This window comes from Musa acuminata, chromosome BXJ3-1 (assembly GCF_036884655.1).
Source record: "Musa acuminata AAA Group cultivar baxijiao chromosome BXJ3-1, Cavendish_Baxijiao_AAA, whole genome shotgun sequence".
In the NCBI taxonomy this organism is placed as follows: domain Eukaryota; kingdom Viridiplantae; phylum Streptophyta; class Magnoliopsida; order Zingiberales; family Musaceae; genus Musa; species Musa acuminata.
In genome coordinates this window covers 11020022-11046237 of record NC_088349.1, presented here as the reverse complement: position 1 = coordinate 11046237, position 26216 = coordinate 11020022, and the positions used below count along the sequence as shown (strand labels likewise).

The 26216-nt window shown below is 36.5% G+C and overlaps 1 protein-coding gene across 1 annotated transcript; it reads right to left on the bottom strand.

Annotated features, from left to right (window-relative positions):
• Nucleotides 1-239: 239 nt before the first annotated feature.
• On the bottom strand, nucleotides 240-23524 carry LOC103990760 (phosphatidylinositol 4-kinase alpha 1). Its single transcript, XM_009410018.3, has 26 exons — nucleotides 22395-23524; nucleotides 21653-21994; nucleotides 21390-21551; nucleotides 20818-20988; nucleotides 20490-20648; nucleotides 20268-20395; nucleotides 19662-19968; nucleotides 19042-19210; nucleotides 18635-18852; nucleotides 15887-16045; nucleotides 15610-15792; nucleotides 12230-12760; nucleotides 11769-12128; nucleotides 8493-8707; nucleotides 7607-7790; nucleotides 7372-7508; nucleotides 7129-7279; nucleotides 6608-6874; nucleotides 6352-6429; nucleotides 6121-6168; nucleotides 5056-5228; nucleotides 4766-4961; nucleotides 3006-3146; nucleotides 1784-1992; nucleotides 1549-1710; nucleotides 240-794 (listed from the first exon to the last, which is right to left on the bottom strand). Exons 1-26 carry the CDS (start codon nucleotides 23361-23363, stop codon nucleotides 536-538), a joined length of 6078 nt encoding a protein of 2025 aa, XP_009408293.2. The 5' UTR covers nucleotides 23364-23524; the 3' UTR covers nucleotides 240-535.
• Between the last annotated feature and the right edge of the window lie 2692 nt (nucleotides 23525-26216).

The following is a 26216-nucleotide window of genomic DNA, read 5'->3' as shown; positions in this document are numbered from 1 at the left end:
TTGCTCCTCCTGTCATTAAGAAACGTCATTTGTAACAAATTTCACTGCAGCTTAAGAAGTTGAGACTGATAAGATAACAAAATTCACATTAACTGAGACTATTAGTAACAAATTTCCATTCCTACGGTCAACATAGAAAACCACTTTAATCGAGGACCACTGAAACAATGAAAACTATTGTTACTGTGAAGGCATTCTCTTTATGTAATGATAATGTGAGATATTGTGAAGCCACAACATTTGCAAGGACAAACCAGAATTCTTTTCTTGCACTATTGTCTTCATGATCCTTATGACATAAATATGTTACAATGTTCTTCCTCTGACTTCAGCAAGTTACACTGCCTCGCAAGCACAAAAATAAGCACTCATTGATACCTCGACACCCACCTGAACAGACCATGACATGAATTTCACGAATGCTTGCAGCCTCAAGAAACCATGAATTTTCCCGACTGGTTTATGCTACTCTTACGTTACTAACAAGAAAACTGACCTGTGGAACATTACAATGCATGCATGGTATTGGTTGGATCTACTTTTCAATTCCTTGCTGCAAATACTGAATCAAGTCATAGCCTGCAGTGGTCCACTTGTTGTAGGCATCGTTGCATGTCCTTATCATGAAGTTTGCAGCTTCGCGCTCACTCATCTCGGGGTGAAATCTCTTCCTCAGGTTTCCTATGGGGTCTCCCCTGCTGAAGCATGGTAGACCACTGTCTACCATCAAAAGTACGGTCGTAACAATTCCATGCATATGCCGCCGTGCTGCAAGGTATCCTTTCACACACAAGCTGAAATAATAAAAAATGACATAAATACTCAAACCTGAAATTTAGAAACTTCTGGCTAACGTAAAGAAGATATAGGAAATGTCTTGGTGGTCTCGTTGCTAAAAACATGGTAGAAGATGCAACAAGGAAATTAGCACTTCTGTGTCTGTTAAAATTTGATCATTGGTCATGTGATTCTGCATGACTTCTGATACTCACTGATGGTGTCACGTTTGTACTTCTTATTGATACGAAGATATTAAATTTCAACAAACCGTGACTGGAAAAGCAATTAGTGAGTTGAAGGTAAACCTTTGATTTTACAACAGTTGACAACTTAAAACTGTTTAGATGAAATCTAGCATGCATGACAACATAACTAATGGGAAGCATCCTCGACATGATCTACAAACTATGCCACCATAGTTAGTTTGACTCGACCTTCATGAATATGAGACTGTATAGCCAATGTTAGATTATACAGGTAGCTGGGTGAAGAGCATCTTAATGCGAGAAAGAAGCATTCGCATGATACAGAAATGCAACAGTAGCACTTCATGTGATTGGCTTAATGCTATCAAAATGGGACAACGTACAGAAGGTGCCATATAGAGAGAGATATGAAATATGATTTACTGAATTTAATATGCTTTCATTTGTGATGACAAAGTCACGGTGCATAGATCTCAAGTGCAAACTGAGTTTTTTCAAGTCACCGACTATCTAAAATGTCTATGCAGATATGGATTGCATGTAAGCAATTTATGCAAATTACCTGACAAACTGGCTCCAGGTATCACTCTTCATTGACCCAGAAGGGTCAAGCAGTTGAGTCATCTCGTGACTCAGTTTGAACTGAGCACTTTCGAATCTCATATTGTTACCTGGCGACGTTTCTAATATAAACCCAAAATCTATGTGAACAAGCCTTCCCTTGCTGTAAATTACAATAAGTTACACTATCAGTACTTGCAATTACTCGTGGAAGAATTAATTATTAAAGAGCATACTTGTCAAAGAGAAGATTGCCATTATGTCGATCCTTTGGTTGAAGTAGGAGGCTGGCAACAGCATAGCCAGCACTGCTGATCATAAACATTTCACGTGCAGCCTCAAAAGTGGGAGAACCTACAGGTCCATAATCTTGTTGAAAAATCTCATATAAACCACCGTCAGTAGTCTCCCCCATTTGGTTTCTACTCCGTGTATTAGGAACAACCTGCATGATTTTTTGAAAAACTAATTTTTTAAGAGATATCTAATATGGAGTGTGCCCTTGATATAAAATACTTGAAACAGCTTTGTAAGATGGTGTCAATTATCTTTGCAAACAAAATCATCTGATCAAACAATTCATATGACAGGATAGACGGCAAATTCTGAAGAAACAGGAGACTCTTATGGCACAGCAACAGCATAGTTCAATGTTTTAAACATATTTCATCGTAGCAAAAGCACTAAGTTGTGCTGCTTAATCAAGATACCAAACTACTAAAATTGAAGCTTTAACCATGTGCAACAGATATCAGAACCCTAAATATAGTTCCTGGATTCCGCATATATTTTCATTAAGCTGATCCAATGTTTAGAAGATGGCAGCACATTCAACCTCAGGTCCTCCTACAGTATATCACCATCTGCTTCTATACTACTATTACAACTGGCCTAAATTAGTTGGAAGCAAACATATAGGAACTACAAAGATCAAACTGACCAAACCATGACTCCTTGCAATAATATGTTACTGAGAATTAAAAAGTTCCAAGGAGAACATGAAAACTGAAGGAATAGCACAATCATCAAACAAATAGCTTTGAGGTAGGCAGTACTGCCTAGGAGCTTCAGCCCACCACCTTAGATGCTACATCTTCCAATATATTTTTGGCCAAACTGCATCCAAGCATCTTGATCAGTGCCTAAGTGGCCATCTAGTAACATAATGTTGCATTTCGCTTGGATGACAAAACAGTCTCAAGGTGTGATAATATATCAATCTGAATGTCATAGGAATTCAGGTGACACTGATCATTAAAGCTTAATCCTACATCACTTGAGTTGAAATCTTGAGGTTTGGTAATGTAATCCTACATGTTGTAAACAGGGAATATAATCTGAAAAGTAGAATCATGAGCCATAAAAATTCTATGAACCCATAATTGAAACAAAGATCAAAATGGAGATGTATTTGCACTTGGCACATATAGATATACCAACTATAAATGGAAATCCTACCTCAATTATGCCCCTCTCATAATCAGTTGGCAGAACACCATAAGGAAACAGATACAGGTTTAACCCAACTGCTTCAAATACATCCCTAAGCAAAGAAATCACTTGAAGCGCAAGAACATCTTGTCGGCAATCATCTCCAACCTACAATATTAGGAAATGCTGTAAGCAATCAGCACTTGGTAGTATACAATATACTATATTGTGCTATTAATAGCAAAATAAAAGAAATGCAATGGGAGGATTTTAGCTAAGCCAATACTCAGTTTCAAAAGTACTAAAATGAGCTTAAATACATAATCTCCCGCAAAGTGTTGACTCGTGGCACTGGCAACAACAAGAAGCCACAATGTCCCAACTACATGGATTATTTCCCACTATTGAGTTCTCGTTAGGGCAGCATCACCAATCAAAATCATTCTAGCATAAGGGAGAAACAATAATATCCAGCACACTACATGTCAGTTGAGGTTTTGTCATCTGGCACAGGCTTTGTGACAGGACAATGGAGTGTCTGCGTGCCCTCAGCACAGCACAGACCTGTTTGAATCCTGTGCCAAGACATACTGTCCAGTGTGGATTGCCATGGACTGTCACAAAAAGCACACAAACCATGACCTCTCTAACCAAACTTCAGATCATAGATTATTATACCAACAAAGGCCTTAATTGCCCAAATTTAGCAACTGCAGTTTGATGACACATCAGTAAGAATATATGAGATGCAAATTAATAAAACAAAAGCATAACTACAAAATGCAACCAAAGAACAAAAAGAATTTAACTGACTCCAAGTACTTCATTTATGAACACAGATGAACATACATAGCATAGCAGCTGCATTCATGAGGTAGAGAACTTCAATGATAGATGTCACACTGAAATAGACATTTGGAAAACTATGCATTTCAAAATTAGAACTTCCTATTTACAGAGAAGTGGATTTTTGTAACCCAAAATCATCACAAGATAGATGTTATTGCTTGATGATGGATGTGTGATATTTTAGCATGAACGTAGTTACACATACAAATGTAATAATCTAGTATTCAAGAGAACAGATTGGTTAAAGAAACTAGTAAAACTTAAATATCAAACAAAGACATGTAAAGATGCACATATACAGCATAGCCAGCCAAAAAAGATAACTCTTAAGGAATAAATCAAAGTGCACAAAGCAAATAACAGATTGTAAGGTAGAGTAAGATTAGAGACAAGATCTTTAACTTTACAATTTTTTTAGCACTTAAAACATGTCTTTGAAAATATGCCACACTTAGTTTCAGTTCTTGATTTATATTTTATAGGCCAATATAACAAGGTTTTCTTATGCAACATTGCCACAAAAAAAAATATAGTGCCAAAGTTCCACCTGATGAAGTCCTAAACCATTTCTGGTATACTGACTTCTTAATCTAGAGGCACATAAAAAATAAATGTCATGAGAGAAATCTGGAACCCTACAAAAAATAATGGCTACAGTAGTTGCTGTAATCTAATTCAATCTCAAGCTCCAACAGGAATTGATCACAAAGAGGCCAGCATACATGAAGTACAGAAAGAAAATTCAGTATCGAGGTTCTGCCAAGCTAACCTCATGATCAAATTTAAGATCTAAATTAACTTTATTAGTCTTGAATGTGAATATTAAACTAAAACATGATTAGAGTTAAGCAATGCATCTACAGTGAGGAACTTTAACTCTAAATTCAAATGGGTTCCTCTGACTGACAAACAAGAAATAAGTTATGGCAGTAACTTACCTTAAAAATACAGGCCTGTGGCATTACATCATTAGGATCCCCATCTTTATCAACAACATTAAATGTAATCATTATAGGAACTTTTGCTGCTGATTGAAGGGGAATCCCACTATCCAACTGAATGCCCCGAACAATTTTATTTGGAGCAGTAGGTAAATAGAGATCATCACCATCAATACTAATTTTCTCCAGCTCTCTGAAATAAATACAAATGTAACCCGCTTACATGGTATTAAACTGAAACCACATTGGCATAAAAAATGATAAATACAATGCTATATAAGTGATACCTTCTGATACCAGCTCTGCGTTCCTCCTTTGGTAGTGGAAAGAGAACACCAGAAATAGATGTGACTTTGTCAAAAAAGTCAAACTCTCTCCGAAACATGTCAAGGGCCTCAGAGGTGAAACCATCAATAATTTTCTGTCTGACGACAGGAAGTATTGCTTGAAAGGAATTACTCTATACGGGATCACAAGAAAAGAACCATGTAAACATACAAACTAAATATATGTAATTTACAAATCATTCTAATAAGGATTTACTCTATATAGGATCACAAGTTTATGACAGCATAAACTTTTAGCAAAATAGAATGTTGAATCCAATCTTCACTTTAAAGTCCTGTCAACATGCTTTGACCCAGTATTTAAAAAAAAACAAACAAACAATAACAAATTTACATAAAGAAAAGACATTGTTAATTTGCAATGAATCCAATGTTAGAAAACTGTGGGCTCAGTGAAAACAGGCTCAAATATGACACAAGCCAAAATTTCAAAAAGCAACAGACGTCTGTGTCAGGTGAGCTCAAGTATGAGTGATGGTTGACATCTGTGTCCAGGAGAAATGACGGCCTTCATTACATACATTGAGCCTTGAGGTGTAAGGACTTCAACTAAAAAGCAAGACTTTAACTATCAAGTGCACCACCCACGGGACCAGAATGTAGACGAAGTGATCTCATCAAGTCATTTTTCTTTTAATTTTCTAATATGTTCTGTTTACAATTCTTTTTGGCCTTCTCCAGTAAATTTCGTCAAAGTGGCCAGTTCATCCTGAATTTTTATTCTATTCTTCAATCTTATGGATCATTTTATTTGTTGGCATTTACTGAAACAAACCTTCCTAAGAAATTGTGTTATTGCATGAGAAGTACCTGAGAGATCTCATAATATATACGTGACATCTCAATCTTGCTTCATCTTTATAATTCAGTATGTATATAATGGATAAAATGTTTTTTTACTAGCTAAGTAGGTTAGCAATCTACCACAATCCTTCTGGAAAGTATAAAAAATCACTTGCTTTCTGCTTTATAGAATGCAGCCAAGGTCATGGAAAGATAACCTACCTTGACCACATCAACATCTTTTCCAGATTCTTGCGAACATGACTCACCCTGTCATTTGAAATTTGGAGAGCTGACGTCAGAGAAAGACTTAATGAAACCCACAATATGATTTTGTAAAGAACAAAAAATTGAGCTAATTGTTTGAGGAAACCACAATTAGCTAGGCACAGATCAGTGTATAAAAAAACATAACAACAAAAATGGTTGCAAAATTAAGGTTAGAGGCAACACCTGAAGATGCCATATCAAGATATGAGCAAATATGTTACTTCTTTGAGTAGCTCGAAGCAAATAGCTTTCAACTAACCTCTGCAGAATTCAAGAGAATAACGTTAGTATAGAAACAAACAAATGGGGGATGAACGCACATAATAAAAACATAGGCAGACCTGTATTCTTGAACTACAAGGTGACTATTTATGACATAAAATTCATGCCAAAACAAAAGGGAGCCAGAGCAGAAATACTTTGCATGTAGGACACCCACCCCTTCATCATATCGTAGAGCTTGTACCAGCTGTGGCATGAAAAATGTCACACGTTCCGGTGGATAGGACTCTAGAACTCTCATGGCATAAGCCATCACACGTGGATGGCCCTTATATGGAGGACTGAAAAATTCAAGAGCCTGAGTGATGGAACAAGAAGCCCAATGTGGTAATTGCTGCAGCAATACTGAGTTCTCTTCGATTGCCTTTGGAGTGACAAAAAATGGTAATGCTTCAGGTATAGTACGAATCTCTGATATGTGCACCTGTGAAGAAAAGACAGAGCAAAAGCCAGGAGAAATCAGATCAACTATATTAAGAAATTAGGAAGCAAAAGAAGTGATGGTTTGATCTGCAAGTACAACTCTTAGAAGAGTCGGTATAAGGAAACAGGGACAAATGGTATAATCACAAAAGGACAAAATATAGGAACAAATTTTCTCTATCAGCTATGTAGTAACTACAAGAGAAAAAGAAAGGAATATAATCAATCAAAAATTTGGGCATACAGAAAACATACTTGTACCAACTGAGTTACTTCAGACATCACATGTGAATTTGTAGGGAACCTCAATGTCAAGGAGAAAGCAATGCGGGGATCCACAGAAAATGCAGTTCTTACATGCTCAATCCATTTATCTGAGCCAATTTTAGGACGAGATATGTTGTCTCTGTAGAAGCATTAGAAAATATTTAAATTTTTAGTGTAACATTTGCTGCAGCACTAATGTATAAAGCAAAAGCACATTTTACTGAGCAATACTTCATATTTAAGGGTTGCGCCCAGACTTCAAGCCTGTCACATTCATGCTGGCAAAGCATAAGAAGCAACTGTTTGCGCTTTTCTCGCCCAGTAGCATAGTTATCCATATGTCCCCATACAGGATGGGATAGTTCCGTCTGTAAATCATGCAGAGGAGACAATTAGACAAGAGAATAGGGTCTACTACGTTACAGCATTAAACTTTACAAGTTTGAATGCTTGAAATCAAACATACCATATTCAACAATTCATTCTCACGTCCTCGTCCTTTCAATGATGAATCAGTTGGAATGCTATCCACGCATTCGTTCAAAAGATGATGGACAAATAATGAAACAGATTGGGCTTCACTTTGAGCAAAACTCTTACTATTTGTTTCATACCACTCAGGCCCATAAGCAAACCAGCTCAAGGATGCACTGGAATACACAAAATAATGTCACCTGATTGCACCACACAGAACACATAACAAAATGGGTATAGCCAGATATGATAATTTCTCTTCATGCTCAATAAATTAAGTAATCTTGCTTGTGCATATTCATGATAAAAGAAAATAAGGAGGGATGATCATTACTCTTTCCATCACATAAGAACATCTTAATGTATAAAATATAGATAACTTTTCATATAATCATAAAGATAGAGCCATAGAGGTGACAACGTGTTAAGCATCAAGATGTGCTGTCTCTAACAAGCATGATATCCCATGCTGGGTGGGTCTCAATCAAAGCAAACCAGAATCCTGCATTGGTACCAAAACTGCAAGTAATTGGCCAGACAGCCCTTTGAGCGAGAACTGGGCTCATCCAGCACCAAGGCCTCCTTGAGGAGGGCAACAAGGAATGTTCTTCGATATGTAGAGTATAAGCTATAAAGTTTGCATCATCTTTATTTTCTTAGGATTAAAATAAAACAACTGTTCCTCACAAATATAATTTCTTTAGTTTCTTGTACAATTTTCATGAGTCTAATCCTTTACTTACACAGTGCAAACTATAACTACAAGAGAAGTATACTGAAAAAGAACAACCAATTAACATTTTAGCAAACTGTTGGCCATCAGTATAAAAGGTTAATACAGAACTAATGTAAATGATGCTAGGATCAATGCTACTAACCGGAAAACCCTATCCTCCAACAATTGAAGGCCCATCTTGGAATTCTGCAAATTTTTCTGTGACTGGCATGAGCAGAACTTCAATCCAAGAAGCATTGCTGTGAAGAAGGTGCCAGCAGCAGCAGGATGGTGAGAAAAATGTGAAGGAGATTTCATTGTCCCTTGCAACATTCGGCCTAGAAGCAGAAGTTGCTCCATACTGTCATGTCGAACAACCTAGCAACAACAAAATCAGTGCAACATATCTGAGATTTGTGGATGCTGCATATAAAGAATATCAAATAAATAAGTGAAGCCATGTTTTGTTATGCAAAAGTATATACCAACGACAAGAAAGTCTCTGGCAATATGACAAAACATGCTTTGTGATGCTCCATTAAAGTATTAATTTAAATTTTAAAGTGTCAGACACATTGCAAACGATATGGTTTCTTGGTTATAAGCTGAAGAACACAACTTTCAGTCATCATGGAGAGCAAGGTGGCTAGGTAATGGTCAAGCAAATATAATAATAGACTCAACTACAACAAAATAGAAAAACAGGAAAACGAGAACACAAAAAGGAACTGATATATTCAAAGATATACCCAGAACCGCAGGGGATACATTTCATGAGTGTATTGCACTGAGCAAAGCTATTGATAATTCATCAGCAAGTTAACTTCATTCTACAAACATCTGGAGAAAAGTTTACCTGAAAGCTACTACAACCATGATACATAATGAAGACCAAGGATTTAAATAATGGATTGATACCAGTTTTACAATCCAGTAGATGCCAGTATATTGAGCCCAGGATTATCGAATAAATAAAATTTTAAAATGAATTGTATTGCATAGATATCAGGCTAAACATGTCGTCACCGGCACTAGGTCGAACCAGTAGATATCAATCAGTATGTACCAATCTGATTGGTATTTAAATCCTTGATGACGACCCAAGATCAAAGGATAAGCTTGATTAGTCATAATAAAAAGGACATCATGTATACATGCAGAAGAAGACTATATGATAGTAAGATTGGAGCAATAGACATTGACATTTTAGGGTGGCTTACATAGAGCATAAGGAACTTTCCTTTTGGGTTATTGATTAAATTTAGATAGTCCTTTCACTATCAAATTCCAACTATCCATTTGAAATCAAGTCACTTCAATTTAGTTCATCAAGAAAAAAATTGAAGGATGTAAATAAATTTGTTTGTGGGACTCTTGGAACAACTAGAATTGTCTAACTTATTTGTTCATGGGTGAATTTGGAATGACTAGAGTTATATAAGCAGTAATACTAAATATTTGCACAAAACATCAATGGAACTCCAACTGTTGCTCATAAACTTTAGGAGTGTAGCCCCTCAATCTAACCAAAATTGGAAGAACTCCAAGACATGATTTTCCTTTTAGCCAAACTAGAATCCATTATGTTAACATTCCACTTGGTTTATAAAAATAAAACACCATTCTCATGACTCTGTTGCCAGGAGACTCAGGCCTACGAAGTTCTAGTAATGTTAAACATTAATAACAAATAAACAGAATTTATATCACCTAATGCAAAGTTGTTTATGATGCATGAACATATAAATATATTTCTTGTTTAAAAAAATATATTATTAGTTCATGGGGTATTTTGCAATGTCATAATCTTCCAAATAGTAGCATCTTCTATTATGCTACATTAATTACCAATATTGCCCAAAAGAAGAAAAGAAAGGGAGCCAAAGAAAAAAGGAGATTAATCTTGGTCTTTGTTAGAGAATCTAAGGAAAAGAAGGAAATACATCTTGGGCTCAGTTGAAGATTTCATCCCTATGGACAAAGAATTAACAAAAATGGAGGGAGGCCCATAAATCAATTTTGCCAAGGAAGATTAGTTGTCAACACACACACACACACATATAGGAAGTAGATTATCCATTTGTCATGATGTAATTGTATACTTTTCTTATTTTTGTATTTTTCTTTCCTGTTGTATTTGTTGGGTTTATAGAAAGAGGGAAAAGGATTGAAACAAAAGATCAAAGACATAGAATGAACAAAAAAAAAATTCCCACAACATATGCAAGTGGTATGAGACTATGTTTCTTTCCTTGATGGTGCGATACTGCGATTCTATCATCCTTGTGAGAATCACTTCTTGAAACATAAGGAGGTTAATAATTTTCCTTTTTTATATCATCTTTCTCAATTATCATCTTTCCTTTTCCCTATTCCCTAACTCTTTCTCATTTGTCATGAACATGGTATCAAAGCTCGTCATACATTAGATTTGGTATCAGAATCAAGTAGTCCTATGCCAAGTTATATCAGAATTGTTCATTTAACCAAGATGTTTTATAGTCATATGTCAAATTATATCAGAACTGTTGATTTAACCAAGATGTTTATAATTAAGGTTGATCAAAATTTCATCCAATTGAAGTCAATGAGTTCCTATTCAATAAAAGTACATGATACACGACCATTTTTATTTTTTTTTGTTTGAATAAATTTTATTTGTTCAAGGGCTGCTTTTGCTGTGTAAAGTTGCCAAATGGAAAATTACTTACCAAAATTGTTTAAGAGAACAAAACAAACGTAAAAAAGGAAGAACATTAATCTTAGGCTTCAATTAAGATTCCCAGTAAAAAGAAAGAAAACATATCTTGAGCTTGCTTTGAATATTTCAAGGGTGTATTAAAGATTTCTTCCTTTAAAGAAGTTTCATCATTATTGAAGAGACAAAGAAGGAAATCTACTGATCAAGTAGTTTCAAAGAATGTTCATAAGAAAATAAGAATATATCTTTCCAAAGAAGAGAACTGATGATTGATTTACCTTAATATGTACTTGGGAGTCTCTAATAAGATGGAAAGAGATAATAACTAAAGATCATAGAATGATTGAATAAATATAAGTTTTTTCACATTATGTATGAGTGTTGTAAGACCATGTTTCTTGTCTCAATTATATGATTTCATCATCTATGTATGAGACAAATGGAGATGTGAAGTCTTTATCCCTAGGAAGTACTTCTTGAGACAGAGAGTCTATAGTTAGTTTTTTTCTATTATCATTCACAATCTTTATCTTTTCCCTCATCTATTCTTAAATAAAATAATACTCTCTCTGCTTGTCACGAACTTGTCCGACATCAAGTTTGGCATCAGAGCTAAGTTGTCCTACATCAGTCTCAGAATCAAAACTAAATATCCACATGTGAGCATTCTATTAACTACACTATCATAGAGGATGCTACAGGAGAGAACTGACAAATAGCCACAAACTCAATCCTAACCTCAAAACGGTCAATGAAGAAACCAAGCCAGAGCCTATGCGCAATTAGCCCTTCTACAGGATCTTTTTCTTCTGGTGCTTCAGGCTCACCAGGAACAAGATGCGGCCTCAATTTTGCAGCAGGACCAGAATTTCTCATCTCTGATGCAAACAATCCACGTTTTGTATCTATTGTCCACAGCCAGGCATCAACAAGCTCTGCGAGGACAAGAGATCCCAGCGAAGGTGCAGCAGAAACCAGCCATGTCCAGATAAATATTCCAGTCTCCATCGCATCTGGTGTAGAGATGTAAGCAGGACACCAGCAAAGAAGCCGTAATAGTTGTGAAAATCCTTCCATGTTCAATTTAGACTCAGCATCCTGATCATCATCTCAATCAATAACAATAAGTGCCAGAGACAGTGTAATGACAAAACACAGGATTAGCAAAAAGAACTTCAAAATGAAATTCAAAGGTTTACCAAGTATGACAGAAGTAATGCAGTTGCCTGAGAGCATGTTTCACGAAATAATGTCTTATCCATCACTAATCCTTTCTCAGCAGTACCAACAAATTGCTGAAGCAGATGAACAAACTTCGAAAGAAGAATTTCACTGAATGATTCCTTTTTAAGATTTAATTGCGGAGAGGGTAACCCTACATTCATGGGTTGACCAAGACCAAGTCCCAGACTTCCTGGAGACATGCCCATCTGAAAACCCCCAATACTCTCATATAGCCTTTTCATACCAGCAATCTCCCCAGCATGGTTGCACTTAACTGTCGCACTCACAACAGCAGTTGAAAGAACTTCCAGAATAAAACCATCCGATACTTCCTTTTTGGCTCCTGATGCTGCTGCTGCAGAATATATAACCGCTGGAGTATTTGCCGTCCTAATGCCAGTCCAAGAATCGTTCTTCCCTGTACAGATACGTATTTCAGACAAAAGGGAAACCACATCTGATGCATGTTGTGTCCTCTGCAAAGCATTCGGCTTGCATAGGTTTTCCTGGCATTGTAATGTCAAACATCAGAATGTGTAACCGAACACTATATAAGAGTTCTTATGGAGCAACTAGATTCAAAAAGCATAACAACTCTAGTGTGCCAAAGAAATTTCTCATTATAATTTGTGTGATATGCAAACCTTAATGTCAATTAAATGTCTCATTATATGTATATGTGTATTAGTAACTTAAGAAGAGCATAGTGACACCTCTCCTGCATTCTGGTCCAAAAATGTTTCACAAATAAAAAGTATTCAATGTGATGCAATTGTTGTGATGCACCAAGGAACTATATAAGCTTAATCATCCAATCAGCACAGAGAAAAGTTCCATTTGGAGCATCAAATTTTGTCTTTTGTTATGGCAGACCAATTATGTTGCCTAAGAGGTTTCAAACAGACGTCTAACTAGCATTTTAGGCCTCAATAAGTCGACATTGTACAATGGGAAACCAAAGCTGATTTAGTTTAGGGCTATTCTATCAGAAGATGAATGGAGATAGGTCAGATCATTGCTAAATGGTTCTAATGAAATTTGACTTTCCAATTGAGGCTATCACCAATGTCATTTCATGCAAGAACTCTGCTCAATACTATGAAAAGCATCTATGGACTGACAAACCCTTCATGCTTAACTAATCCGCCCATAATAGACATCGTGTATTCTTTCATTTATTAAGTCTAAGCATGGGAGAATCCAAACCAACCCAAATAATACAAATTCATCCAATCTACCTGTCTAGAATCATCATCAGCATGTTGATAACCTTAATTACCACAATATTGAATTTTCAATGGCATAAATTCAGTAAAATATTTCATAAATCAGCAAATGAGAAGGAAGAAGAAAAAAAAGTGAGAATAGAGATGAAAGAGAAGAAGATTAGGCCAAGCAACTTTGTTTTTTTTTTTTTCTTTCATCACAAGAACATTCATAAGCCTCTTTTTCTCAGGCAAGGACCCTTCAATATAGAAGACACTGAGGAAAAAGTATTTGAGTCCAGAAAAGGAAACAGGGTGGTGAAACAAGGCTTTCAAAATAACCTAGCTGTCAACTGTTTCATTGCATTTTTATTGTGATCCCATCCCTACAAAAGTGACAAATTTGGTCGAGACTAGATGTCCAGCACAAGAATAAATCAAACTACAACTAAACTTGTATACAACAAATAACAACAACAACGAGGCCATAAAATCCCAACTTCGATAAAAGTAAACTTGGATGCCTCGAGAATAATATATCCTATATAATGTAAGCAAAGAAATTTGCGTCTCCATGGCCCAGCATATGTATATACTGGCATCAAACTGCCAATATATGCAGGTTTCTCTTTGTTAGAAATCAGAGTATATATTTTGAATCTTTACACCTTCCAATTAAATGTAGTAATAAAAATCTTGGATATAATAATGAGCCAAAAAAATTGTTAATGTATCAGCCACATACTGGTGGACCTAGTTGAAAGCATCCGTAGATTATGTTAAGCATCTATACATTGAAGTTTGGACCAACAAAGTCAGCCATACCAACATGAATTCTGATACAACCTAATATGATGTATAGAAAGATCAGACCACGCAAGCACATGTGTGGTAAGACATTTAACGGACACCTAACCAAGGACTAAATCTCAAGTCTGTACCAATACTGATTGGTGGTCGGACATGTATGATATTGAAATTACATATACTGGTTGTTGGTATGAAGTAGTACTGGTTGCCATCAGCCGGAAGAAGCAAAGAGAGAGAGAAGAGGAGGTCAGGTAATCATATCATGACCCATTGGGTTAGAATAACTATCCCATTCCCTTAATGGATGTGAACCACTAGCCCAAAATGTTTTAGTTCAAGTTAACACCTCATAAACCAGTCCAATGTTCCTGCAACATTTGATATAGGTATAAATCAGGATATTACCATCTCTCTCATTTAAGACTTGATGTCCTCATCAAAAACCCTAGTGTAGTGCATGTGAGTCTCCGCCTATTGGTGGTGGCTCCACGCAATGTCCTCACGCCTCATCCACAAGTATTATTTGTCACAACCCAACCGATGGGATAATTTGACCACTCTTAACCATAGATATAAAATATTTAAATCCAAGTTAATAGTAGAAGACTCATCTATCTCTATGTGCGAACTCAACTTCTCTCTCATATTTAATGTGGAACAAAACCAAAGAATTACACATCAGGCGATGAATGAGAGGCCACGACGAGGCAACAAGAAACAATGGAGTGAAGCAAGAGGAGGTGGAGAGACGGCAACTTGGTATGAAGAAATATAGAAATATAAGAAAAGAAGTAAAAAAAATGGAGTTGATGGTGGATACCAGTAACAATTAGCTTACTATCCAATAAGCCCGATGTGGTACAAAGGAAGAGAAGACACCGATAATGCGGCAGGGTGGAGGCAAAAGTGAATGCAATGGGGAGGAGGGGAAAAATAAAGGAAGAAAAAAAAGAGAGTAGAGAAATCAAGAAAAGACAAAGAAGAAAGAAGAAATTTAAAAAAATGATACAGAGAATTGTTAAAAAGTAAAACATGGTCTAGTAAACCCGGTAAAGTGATTTTACAGCACAGTAAAGCCCATATTGAACCAATCATAAGAAATTATGTAGCCCTCATCTTGGCTGATTGTCAAACCAGTAAATACCATATCGACTGTACCATCAAATGTTCGAATGGTATTTAAAACTTGGTTATTAGTCTACAAAAACATAAATCTCATCATAAAACTCATAAAGTAGAATTCAACTCTAACTGAAGAAGCTTTTTTTTCAACCACAATTGACATAAATTCATTAAGATCCTAATCATGTAAGAACAGCTTATTTATTCCTTGAGCAAACCTGTAGAAGACCCTGTGTAGTGCATGGAGCATAAGAAAGAGCAGTAGTGATCCATTCTCGAGCAATTTTTTGGTATAAAGAGCGAATTGTGGCAAGCCAAGCAGGATCATGTACTTGAATAGATGGTAATTCATTATGACCTGAAAAAAGAAGTGAATCCAAGCACAAAGAGTTCCATAATACCTGCAGGCAAAACAACCAGTTTTTACAACAAAATAACTGAAAGATCGCAAGAAACGTATGAGAATCATCCAGCCAACATAAAGGGAGAACTAACCTGTGGAAACTTTTCTCTCAGCTGAGTTAACAAATTAACACTAATATCACGGACATGTTCATCCCTTTGTGACAAATTCTTTATGAGATAGCACGCATGAGCAGAAAGAACCGATTCCCTTATTTCAGCTTCTTGTCCTATATCAGATATTTTTTCCTCCTAGATAATCAATAAAGCTAATTACTATATAAGAATTTGCCACAATTCAATCCCAATAAAAAAAACAGTGGTAGCAATTATAATTAATAGAATGCAACAACCAGATGATACACTCGAATTAGATTAAGATATTGTCAGTTGTCACAGGCCCAAAGAGTTGACATGAAAGTTAGCAATTGATTACTCGATTCTTTACAAGATGTCAAGCTTAGAATTCCTTTTATTTATGATATAAGATTTAAGCAGTTGAAAAAATGAACAGCTGGTTATTAATGATCTGAGAAAACCAAATCACATAAAATTGGTGACTAAGGCTTGCCTCACTCTCACCTTCTAGTTGTTAAAGTCTAATAAAATGCCTCTTATTGGTGACAGACATATTAGACTCAGATTATCATCTGGTTGCGTAGCATGATATGGTTATTAATGATCTGAGAAAATCAAATCACATAAAATTGGTGATTAAGGCTTGCCTCACTCTCACCATCTAGTTGTCAAAAGTCTAATTAAAATGCCTCTTATTGGTGGCAGACATATTACTCAGATTATCATCTGGTTGCGTAGCTTGGTATCTATTTTTTCTTGTCCTTCAAATTTCTTCTTTAGCTCCTTTCCTCATCCAAAAAACCATGTATATATTTAGTAACAGATTTTTTATCCTTAAGCAGAACCAAGGTATGCAATACCGTACCGTACCGGTGTTTCAAGGTTGGCTCGATATGGTACGGTACCAGCGTACCGAGCAGTACATTAGGGCATACCAAACGGTACACCAGGGCTTACCGAGCGATTTCCTCTTACTGTAGCACGGTCCGTCCGGTAGCGGGCAGTCCGCGTACCGATATGCCGTCGGACCGGTACGTACCACCCGTACCAAACGGTACCATTCGAAATTGCATACCATGAGCAGAACATCTCAAATTTGTGCAGAAATGAAGACTTCTCTCCTGAAATAGCTCTCATGTGCCATTTTTCATCTATAGTAAATGTTCTGGGTTGAGAGTAGTCTTGGTAGACATGTCAAATGAGCACAAGGTAGAGGTGGAAACCAATATTAACTAAGGAGCTAACAGTACAGGCCCAGAGAATAATGATGACAATGCTGAAAAATTATGTAAATAAAGAGTTGGGTAGAGAACTCCCCTATAGTATAGCATTGTTAATGATTGTTGGAAAGATAATCGTGAAATTATAGCAAAGAGGCACCCCAATCATTAAATTATATACATGATCACCTAGATCAGGCAGCAGAAACCTCACCATGCACCAAGACTCGGCCACAGATCACGATATTATAAAGATGTCTTAATTCCATGCTAAAAATATTTTAAATATCCTTCCAATGGCTAAAAATTAATAACCTTCTGCAGCCTATTCCTTGCAAAGAAATCATATTGATGCTTTAACATTTGCCAACACTGAGCCATTTTGATGTCTGCACATACGAGCAACTTAACATTGAAGTGTAACAGTTCAATTATGCATATATGAGAACTTGAATAATCAAGTGTAACAGTTCAAGTAGGCCTATATAAAACTTGTTAATGGTGTATCAGTTTACTTTCTATTTCCTTGATAACCTGATAACCAAAGCTAGCATCTAATTTCACTCATTTCTTGAATAACTTTTTATTTCCTTTCAGCCTTTTTGGTTTGGTGAAAAAACACCATAAATAATACCTAATCCAAAGATTTTTTATTTTATTATCCATAAATATCACCATAAAATAATATTTTGCCTTAACTAATATTTTCAAGAACTTCCACTTTCACTCGATAACAGGTCAAAGTATCAAACAACAATCTTATAAAACCGAATGGGGATTAAATGCAAAACATTCATGCTCTGCACAATTTAAGTGCCTGCATGGTGGAGATCAATCGTTTGCTGTTTTTCTTAACAGTATGAGTTCAAATAAACAAGGATCATCGCAATTATCACCTACTAGAGAGCAGCTTTTTTCTGACCATTTTAAGAAAGAGCATATAAAGATCCTCCTTGACATTAGATGTAAAATTTATCAGAAGAACAGGCAAATAGATAAATAAATGCATCAATAAAATATTTAGCAAACTTAAAAATTTAAGCAGTGTGAATGAATTCAGATGTGTTTATGTACATGTCTAATCTGGCAAAAACAAGACAGTATAATGATTGATATATTGGCACATATACAAAAATAAGTTTAAAAAGATCATATATTAGACAAATGCAAGAGTTAGAACATACATCACAAAAATAACTAAATAAGCATACTTTGACAAAATAACTTGATTTAGAATGTTGTGAAAATGCAATAATACATCAGAAAATGTTTGTTTATAGTCATTCATTTTATTGTTAAAACCTATCCAAAAATGTTTTCTGGGAATCTGGTGTTCATCTTATTGACACATCTGACACAATTCATATGGATGAATAATAGAAACCATATACCACATACAATAAACTAGAGAGATGCCTGGTCAACATCCATAGTTGAGTAACAACCAGAATAAAATAAATGTATGATATAAAAGTTTTCAAGTAAAAAACAAAGCACCATATAAAAAGGAAAGTGCATATTTCAAAAAGCATCAAAAGCTTACCAGCCATGATACTGCTGCTTCAAAAGCCCTATGCACGATTGCAGTCAAGCATTGAAACACGGCAGGCATCAAGTTTGGAGTAAGTAGATACTCAAACACACAACTGAACGCACTTTTTGATGTAGTCGAAGAGGGGTCAGCAGAGAGTAAGCCACCATTACAACTAAACCGTATTATCTCCAAAAAAGCTACTGCAAGAAGATATGTTGCCTTAACACCTGTTGTTCAAATAAAAATTCAAACAATATTAGTATAGATTGTTCTCTTCTCCTAGCTAGATGAATCTACTTTTTACTAAGCCAATCATAGCCAGAACAGCACTTTGAATCAGATCCTACGAGATGCAAAGATTAAAAAAAGAAGTAAAGCAAAATAGGACGTCTTTTTAACAAAGATTTCATTTGAACCTGAAATTGTGCTCATTGCTGCTACCTCAACTCGTCCTCCTAATGCAGCAGAAAGGGCAGCTCTCTGAGCAACAGCAGCTTTCTCGTTACCACTGCCACGACGACTTCCAGGGTTGTGAAGTGCATTTAGCTCCAATTCATCTTCAAGCCATTTCACTGAACTAACAACCTATCACAAACATGTCCATTGCCATAATACAGAACCATTATCCATCAAGTAAATATTCAAATAACAATTATTAGCATCATTAATTAGCAATCTAGTTAACATAAGATGATTCAGATTTTAAGACTTTTGTCACTGCAAAAAACTAACTCTTGATCCTACAAAAAAACAGTTGCAAACCTTAAAACATGAAAGAGCTGATATGGAAGAAAAGTTATCAATTATACAAGGACAACAAAAAAGGAAGCTTGCAAGCATCACACAAGTTTGTTTCAAAGAGTAAAAGATGGATGTTGCATGTATACTCAAAAAACTTAGCATGTCGTATGTGAAAAAGCAGTATCTGCTTGCAAGAACTGAAAAATGGTTTCATTAAATGTATTTGATATGGTACAACAACTGATGTAAGATGAAGATATTCCGCAGAAGTATTATGATGCTTTTATTAGCTTACCAGAGGTGGTGTTCCTTTTGCAATGCGTCGGACAGCCATAGACCATTCCTCATTCCACATGTATGGCCCAGCCACAGCTTGAAGAGGTATGGTGCTAACACTTCCCACAGTATTTAACGATGTTGATACTGGCTTTGTTTGGATCTGATTTTGTTGAATCGGAGGTGCTAAGCCAAACAAAACAATATAGAACCATAGGTTTCGAAATAGCTTTAATAGAGAAGGCTCAACATTGGCTGCAGGATCAAAGTCAGAGCAGATTTCTGCAATTGCAGGCAGTAATGGCCCTAAGAAATCGGCACCACTCCTACAAAATCAAAAGCATCACACTGAGAATAACAAAAGAGAGAAACATAAAAAGAACTCCTTGAGCTTTAGATAACCAAAACTTCAAATGTTCCACAGGTTGCTATGATACAAGACTGAGCACACAGCTAACAGTGCTTGACATTTTCTGTGTCCTTCATATTGGGCAGCAGGGGCAACGTCCACAATCAGGTGGCTGCCCATACATCAAGCCCCTGAAAAGATTGGTGCATAGGCTTGGCTACCTACATGAAGTGTAACAAAATTGACACAAAGACCTGTCACCCATCAAAACCCTACCTTCCACTTTGTGATTCAGCAGCTAGTCCCACATCAGAGCATAAAGATAATAGCCTATGGCGGTAGTCAGACCTTAGTTTTGCGGCGGTAAGACGAGAAGCAACCAGAAGAAACCCTGCAGGAAGTGTCTAGAATATAGTTGAAGCAGTTAGCAAACAATGACAAATTAGATGTTTGTGAAGTAGCACATAATATGGAGTCCAAAGAAACAACTAAACAGACCTCTACTCGCTCCGTAGTAGCTTCTGAGGGCAGTGTTTTGTTTTCTGTCAATCCAATATTCTTGAGTTTATCCAAATAGCTTCTAGTCATTAAAACTACCGTCTCACGATAGGACTTCTCAAAACCCAAACAAGCTATGCGAGATACGGCATCTAATAGCTGAAATATTTATGAAAATCATTTCAACAAGATTGCCACACTATGGATGACAACAGTTACATCAGAAGAAATCAAAATGATAAAACTAAAACTACACAAAAGCCTAACAAGACACACAGTTTAACACTAAACACTAGCATATACATTCGTAGGAGACAAGGTTTCATACTCGGAGACGTAATAAACTTGGAGTGGAAGCATCTCCCTCTTCAAGACTCTCAATGAAGAGGGGCAAAATCATGTCTACGATTTCCCACTTATTCGCTGACGAGCTCAAGTCAGCAAGGAGACATATGACATTCAGCTGGACAACAGGAACAGCCTGTTTTTCTTTCCCATCCTGCAACAGAAAATAGGTTATGTAGGGAATCCAACATATATTGTTTTCTGAAGGCAAAACTCAAATGACACTGAAACAAGAAACAAGAAACAAAAGCCACATAGGCGAATAAAGCTCCATTATGGCATAGCAATTAAAATAAACTTTAGCATTAGAAAACAACCTGGTGCACAGCTCTATCATCCATTACAGGAATAAAAAATTTTAATGTTTTATTAATTTCATCTAAAAAGTTAACGAGCTTACAAAATATGAAGTGCAATGTCAATGGCAATCTAATCATTCAAAGTAATCCTCTATAAATAAGCTGGTCCAGTTATATACAAAAACAACTATATTGAACTTCCTAAGGGTTGTTAGAAGCAGAACCACTTTGTCTAGGAAGGAACAGTTTTCCATACCTGCTCCTCATAGTCATTCCTTTCCCGAATGCATGAAGCTAAACCCATGATAAAAGTGTCAACAAGAGCCCTATCTTTGCTCCATCCAAACTCAATTATTTCACAACATAGCTTTGTGACAGTCTCAAACATAGTTCCCTGATTGTTTCCTGACATATCAGCCTGTTCCAAGGAGCAAACACCAAAAGCTAATTATATATGTTCATAACTTGATGTGGGTTAAGAAGAGCAATATCCATATCCAATAAAAGCCAGAAGCAGACCTGAGCACAGGTGGTCAGGACAAGTGGCTTCAGGGGAATGAGCAACACTCTCAACAGCTGGCCCCCACGAGACACGGCTATTTGGCTAATTCCACTGAGTAATGTGCTGAACAGCTCCTCACATTTTTTCAATTTTCGCCATAAAGAGACTATGCAAGCTTCTGCAGCATCCAGGAGTAAGGCAAGTGTTCGACGCAATAGATCTTTGGAAGATTTCCCATCTGAATCTAGAGAGATGAGGCTCTTAATCTGCACTACTATTGCTGCTTGACAACAGGACAACTTTGTATTTATTCTAACTTTCAGCTGTGGACCCTGTTCTCTCCAGTCACGTTTTCGAACCTGGAAGTGGATAATCAAAAAGGAACTTTAGTCATCCTAACCAAACAAAAAGCAGTCGTCCACACATCACAGTCCAGTAATTCAGATCAGAAAAACCATAGACTATTAAATTCTTGCAACATTAGAAATTCACTTTTAATTTTAGGCGAGCTAAGATTCTTGTACTGATTTGGTCAAGTTTAAACATTATTTTAAATTCATGCTGCCCCCCTTTTTTATACAAAACATTTCACTCTAATACTAATTGTGGTCAGGAAAGATGACACAATTCGTTGAAAGTAATTTTAGAACAATACCTGAATAAGCAGCATAAATAAGGACCTTCATGAGTTATAGATGGAAGAGTATAAGAGTGTGTTTATTTTGATTAAAGAAAAAAGGAAAAGAGGTACAAACTAACCTTTAGAAATGCTGGCAAAGACTTGATCTGTTTCGTGGCCACCTTTCTAACCTGCTCTAAATGCTCGGAGTTGATCGCCCCGTTTCTATCCATCATCTGTCCAAATAACCTGAATGCGATCTCCTGCTTCTCTAACCTGTCCACGGTCTCCTCCTCAAACACCACCATGTCCTGCCTCACCACTCCCGGCCCCTCATTGGATATTAATTGATCTGCACCGCTCCCTGCAATGCCACCGGAGCTCCCATTCCCCATAGGAGTCACAGAGGAGACCTCGCTCGCAGCGTCGTCAGCGGTCTCCCGATCTTCATCTTTAGTCTTCCCCTTCGACGGCGTGCTCTGCACTGAGGAGCTCCACGACGACGAGTTCTCGGAGAGTGAGGAAACAGATGTAGCCTCTTCGGCCCCGCGGGAGGCGAATTGGTCGAGGAGGCATCCGACGAGCCGCTCAGACTCAGCGGGACCGATCGGGGGGCAGCTCCTGGAGATGGCGACGAGGAAGGTGCGGGCGATGGCCGGGTCTCCGTCGCCGCCACCGCTGAGGATGGAGACAACGGCAACGACGGTTCCACCAAAGAAGGCGGAGAGGTCGGCGGAGAGGTCGGGTGAGAGGTCAGCAGCCTGGGCGGTGTACCGGAGGAGGTCGGAGAAGAAGAGGGAGATCTGGTCGAAGGAGAAGGCCTGGGGCCAGAAGGAGGGGCGGAAAGCGACGGACGGGGCGGCGCGGAGGAAGTCGAGGAGGGGAGCACGGGCAGAGGCGGGGGCGGTGGCGCACCGTGAGAGGAGACGGACGAGGGCGACGAGGGCGTGGAGCTGGGAGCGAGATACGCGAGGAGGGACCGCGGAGGCGCCGCCGGGAGTGGACCGGTTGAGGGAGGGAGGGCAGCGGGAACAGATCCAAGAAAGCTTGTCGGCGAACAGGTCGGGGTTCTGCGCCACGAGGTCGCAGAGCTCCGCGAGGGCTTCCATGGCGAAATGTGGGACGGAAGAGAAGGACCGGGAATCAAACCTCCTCCCCTTCCTTTATATTTGGTGACGGGCGATGAGGAAGCGGAGGTGGAGGAGAAGGCGGAAGGGGGGATCGATCGCCATTCTTAGGATCCTTCCTTTCTCGACAGTGTCCATGGGATGAGAAAACAAGAGGGCTTTTAAAACCCGCTCCGTCATATCCGGTGTTATGGACACGCGTCGCGCTGTGAACGGTAGTAAGGGCTTTATTTGCTATGTGACTTCTAGTGGATCCGGACCTGGACTTTTTCTCTCTGTCTCGCTGCGCGTTTACGTTGAAGTCGTTTTGAGAAGGGAGTCGTGGAGAAGAATAAACCAGAGGCGATGAACGGACGTTAAGAACCAAGCTTGCTTGACAAAGGTTTATATAATCATTTAGACTAATTATAAATTACCTTTTTTAATTAGTTATATTTAGCATCTTAATTCATATATTTTAAAAATTATTATTAAAAATTTTATCTTTATAAAAATAAAATATTTGATCTCGTTACTCTAATAAAATTTCTCTCTCCTGATTTTTAATCCTATAAAATTATCTTTTTAATAAAGCCGTAAAGATCTTAATATAATTTTTAAAAGTATAAATATCAAAATATAAATAAAAAATAATATATAATTAATCCTAATCCTTTAATGAAAAACTATATATATATATATATATATATATATATATATATATATATATATATATATATATATATATATATATATATATATATATATACTTTCAATATCAATGAATTTTATATTTATTCTTCTACATATATTTCTATAAAACCTAAAAACTTGTAAATATTTCTCATATAGTTGAATGTAATTTAGTTGTTAGATGTAAATTTCTATAAAACCCAAAATGTTTAATTTCTAGTTGACATCATATAAAAAATACATTTTTTATATTTTAAATGTAAATTAAAATAATATTATTTATAAATAATTTTAAAAAAAAGGTAATGGTGTAGACAAGAAGGGATTCAATTATTTAAATTATAATTAGCATCTCAAAAAGTATATTTTTTCTAAATTTTAAATGGCAAATGATGCCATGTTATATATATATATATATATATATATATATATATATATATATATATATACTCTTTTTTTTCTCAAAGTTAAGTGGTAGAGATGACATTTGATTTCTGAACTTGTTATCGATAGTTAATGCATTAACCAGCGAAACTATTTGACATCTCTCGAAAGTTCATGGAATCGTGTTTCCAAGCTCAATTTTGGTTTGACATATGAGTATGTATATATAATGCTCCATGAATAAGAATAACAAAATATTAATTGATCGCGGACTGAATTCTTAGATTTTCCTTCTTTAATTAAAATAATACTAATAATAACGAAGATGATAAGAAGGGTAATTAAGGGTGTCAATGAATCGAGTCAACTTTCGATTCAACTCGACAAATGAAAGCATCCAACTTTCATATCTAAATTTGACCCGGCTAATGTGTAGCCTCACCTAATCCAAATGACCGATGCGATGAGCAGATCGAGTCAAACCATATCAAGAGTGACGACATGATTAATCCTCTCCAGCAAAGTTTCGACTTGCAATGCGGCATGAACTGATTAATCCAATAATGACATGATAATCCAAATACGACATATTTAATACATTAAATTTGATTAATAGTCGAGTCATGCTTTAAAACCTTAGTCGATGATGTTAACCTCACCAACTAAGCGTATGAATTGTATATACGTAATCATTATTTCATCTGGTGTGGAATGTCGATTTTACACTCAAGTGAAGAAATAATTAAAAAAAAAGGGAGAAAAATAACTAGAATCAGATGTGTTTTTAATTGAATCAAACGATATCAACTATATATAATAATAATTATACTAGTTGTCACTTGGAAGGTAAATTTATCACTATTTTTATACCATTGAGCAATAGAATCATGCCACCCCCGTGAGCTCATTCGATTTTGATTAAGTTGTCTCTACCTCCAACCTGAATAATATATAGGAGGTCTTTTATATTTCGATTGAATTTGAATTAATTATTTTTAGACTTGCACTAACTAATACATTAGAGATTATCTTCGTTTCCCTCTCCACTTTTACTTTATCATGACTTTGTAATACAAGAAGTTTTTATTTGCTCATATGACATTAAACTCTGGGCATTATCTCAGGACTTTCATCAAAAAAATGTCAAAGGCTCCCTATTATCGCGATGCTAATCTTATTGTTCGGGTTCTATGACATGTGCATTAAAGATTCAACATTTTTTTATTTACTCGCTTTGGCCAAGAGGGTCTCAACATCTAAAAAAAATCAGAACAATATATGTTTTTATTTGTTTGATGAGAAAATGGTCGATAAACTTGACTTGGTCTATTAAACATTTTTTAATACCTCCTCTTAGAGGAGGAAGAATCAAAAGACATTCGAGTCTTAGTTAAAAGTTAGAAGTCGAAGGAATTCAAAAGCAAAAGTCTAAATGCTCTGCATCGATTAAAGGTTAGGCAACAAATGAGACTAACTCACAATTTATATGAGTCAAAGGTAACTCTCGAGTTACCCTAAGTAATCATTTGACTACTCGTCGGTTCAAGTAGTAGGTAATGCAATACCATTAGAACGACTAAGAGTTATAGAGATCATTAATACGATATTTCAAAATTCAAATAGCTTTGATAATCGACACATGAAAGCATGCAGAGGTGCTACATAAGAATTGTGAGGCTATTATTACAAGGTCTCATGAATCAAATCTAAACGATTATCACATAATGACCAAAACTATATACTTGCAAGTGAGAAAGGTGATGGTGACATCTCGCACGT

Bases quoted from the DNA above. Each gene is read 5' to 3' on its own strand.
- LOC103990760 (XM_009410018.3), bottom strand. From the start codon at position 23,363: ATGGAAGCCCTCGCGGAGCTCTGCGACCTCGTGGCGCAGAACCCCGAC. The intron at 20,989-21,389 runs GTATGGAAAACT...TTTCTGTTGCAG, and splicing joins GGAATGACTATGAGGAGCAG to GATGGGAAAGAAAAACAGGC. The intron at 6,169-6,351 runs GTGTTGCCTCTA...TTCAAATGACAG, and splicing joins TCTTGATATGGCATCTTCAG to GGTGAGTCATGTTCGCAAGA.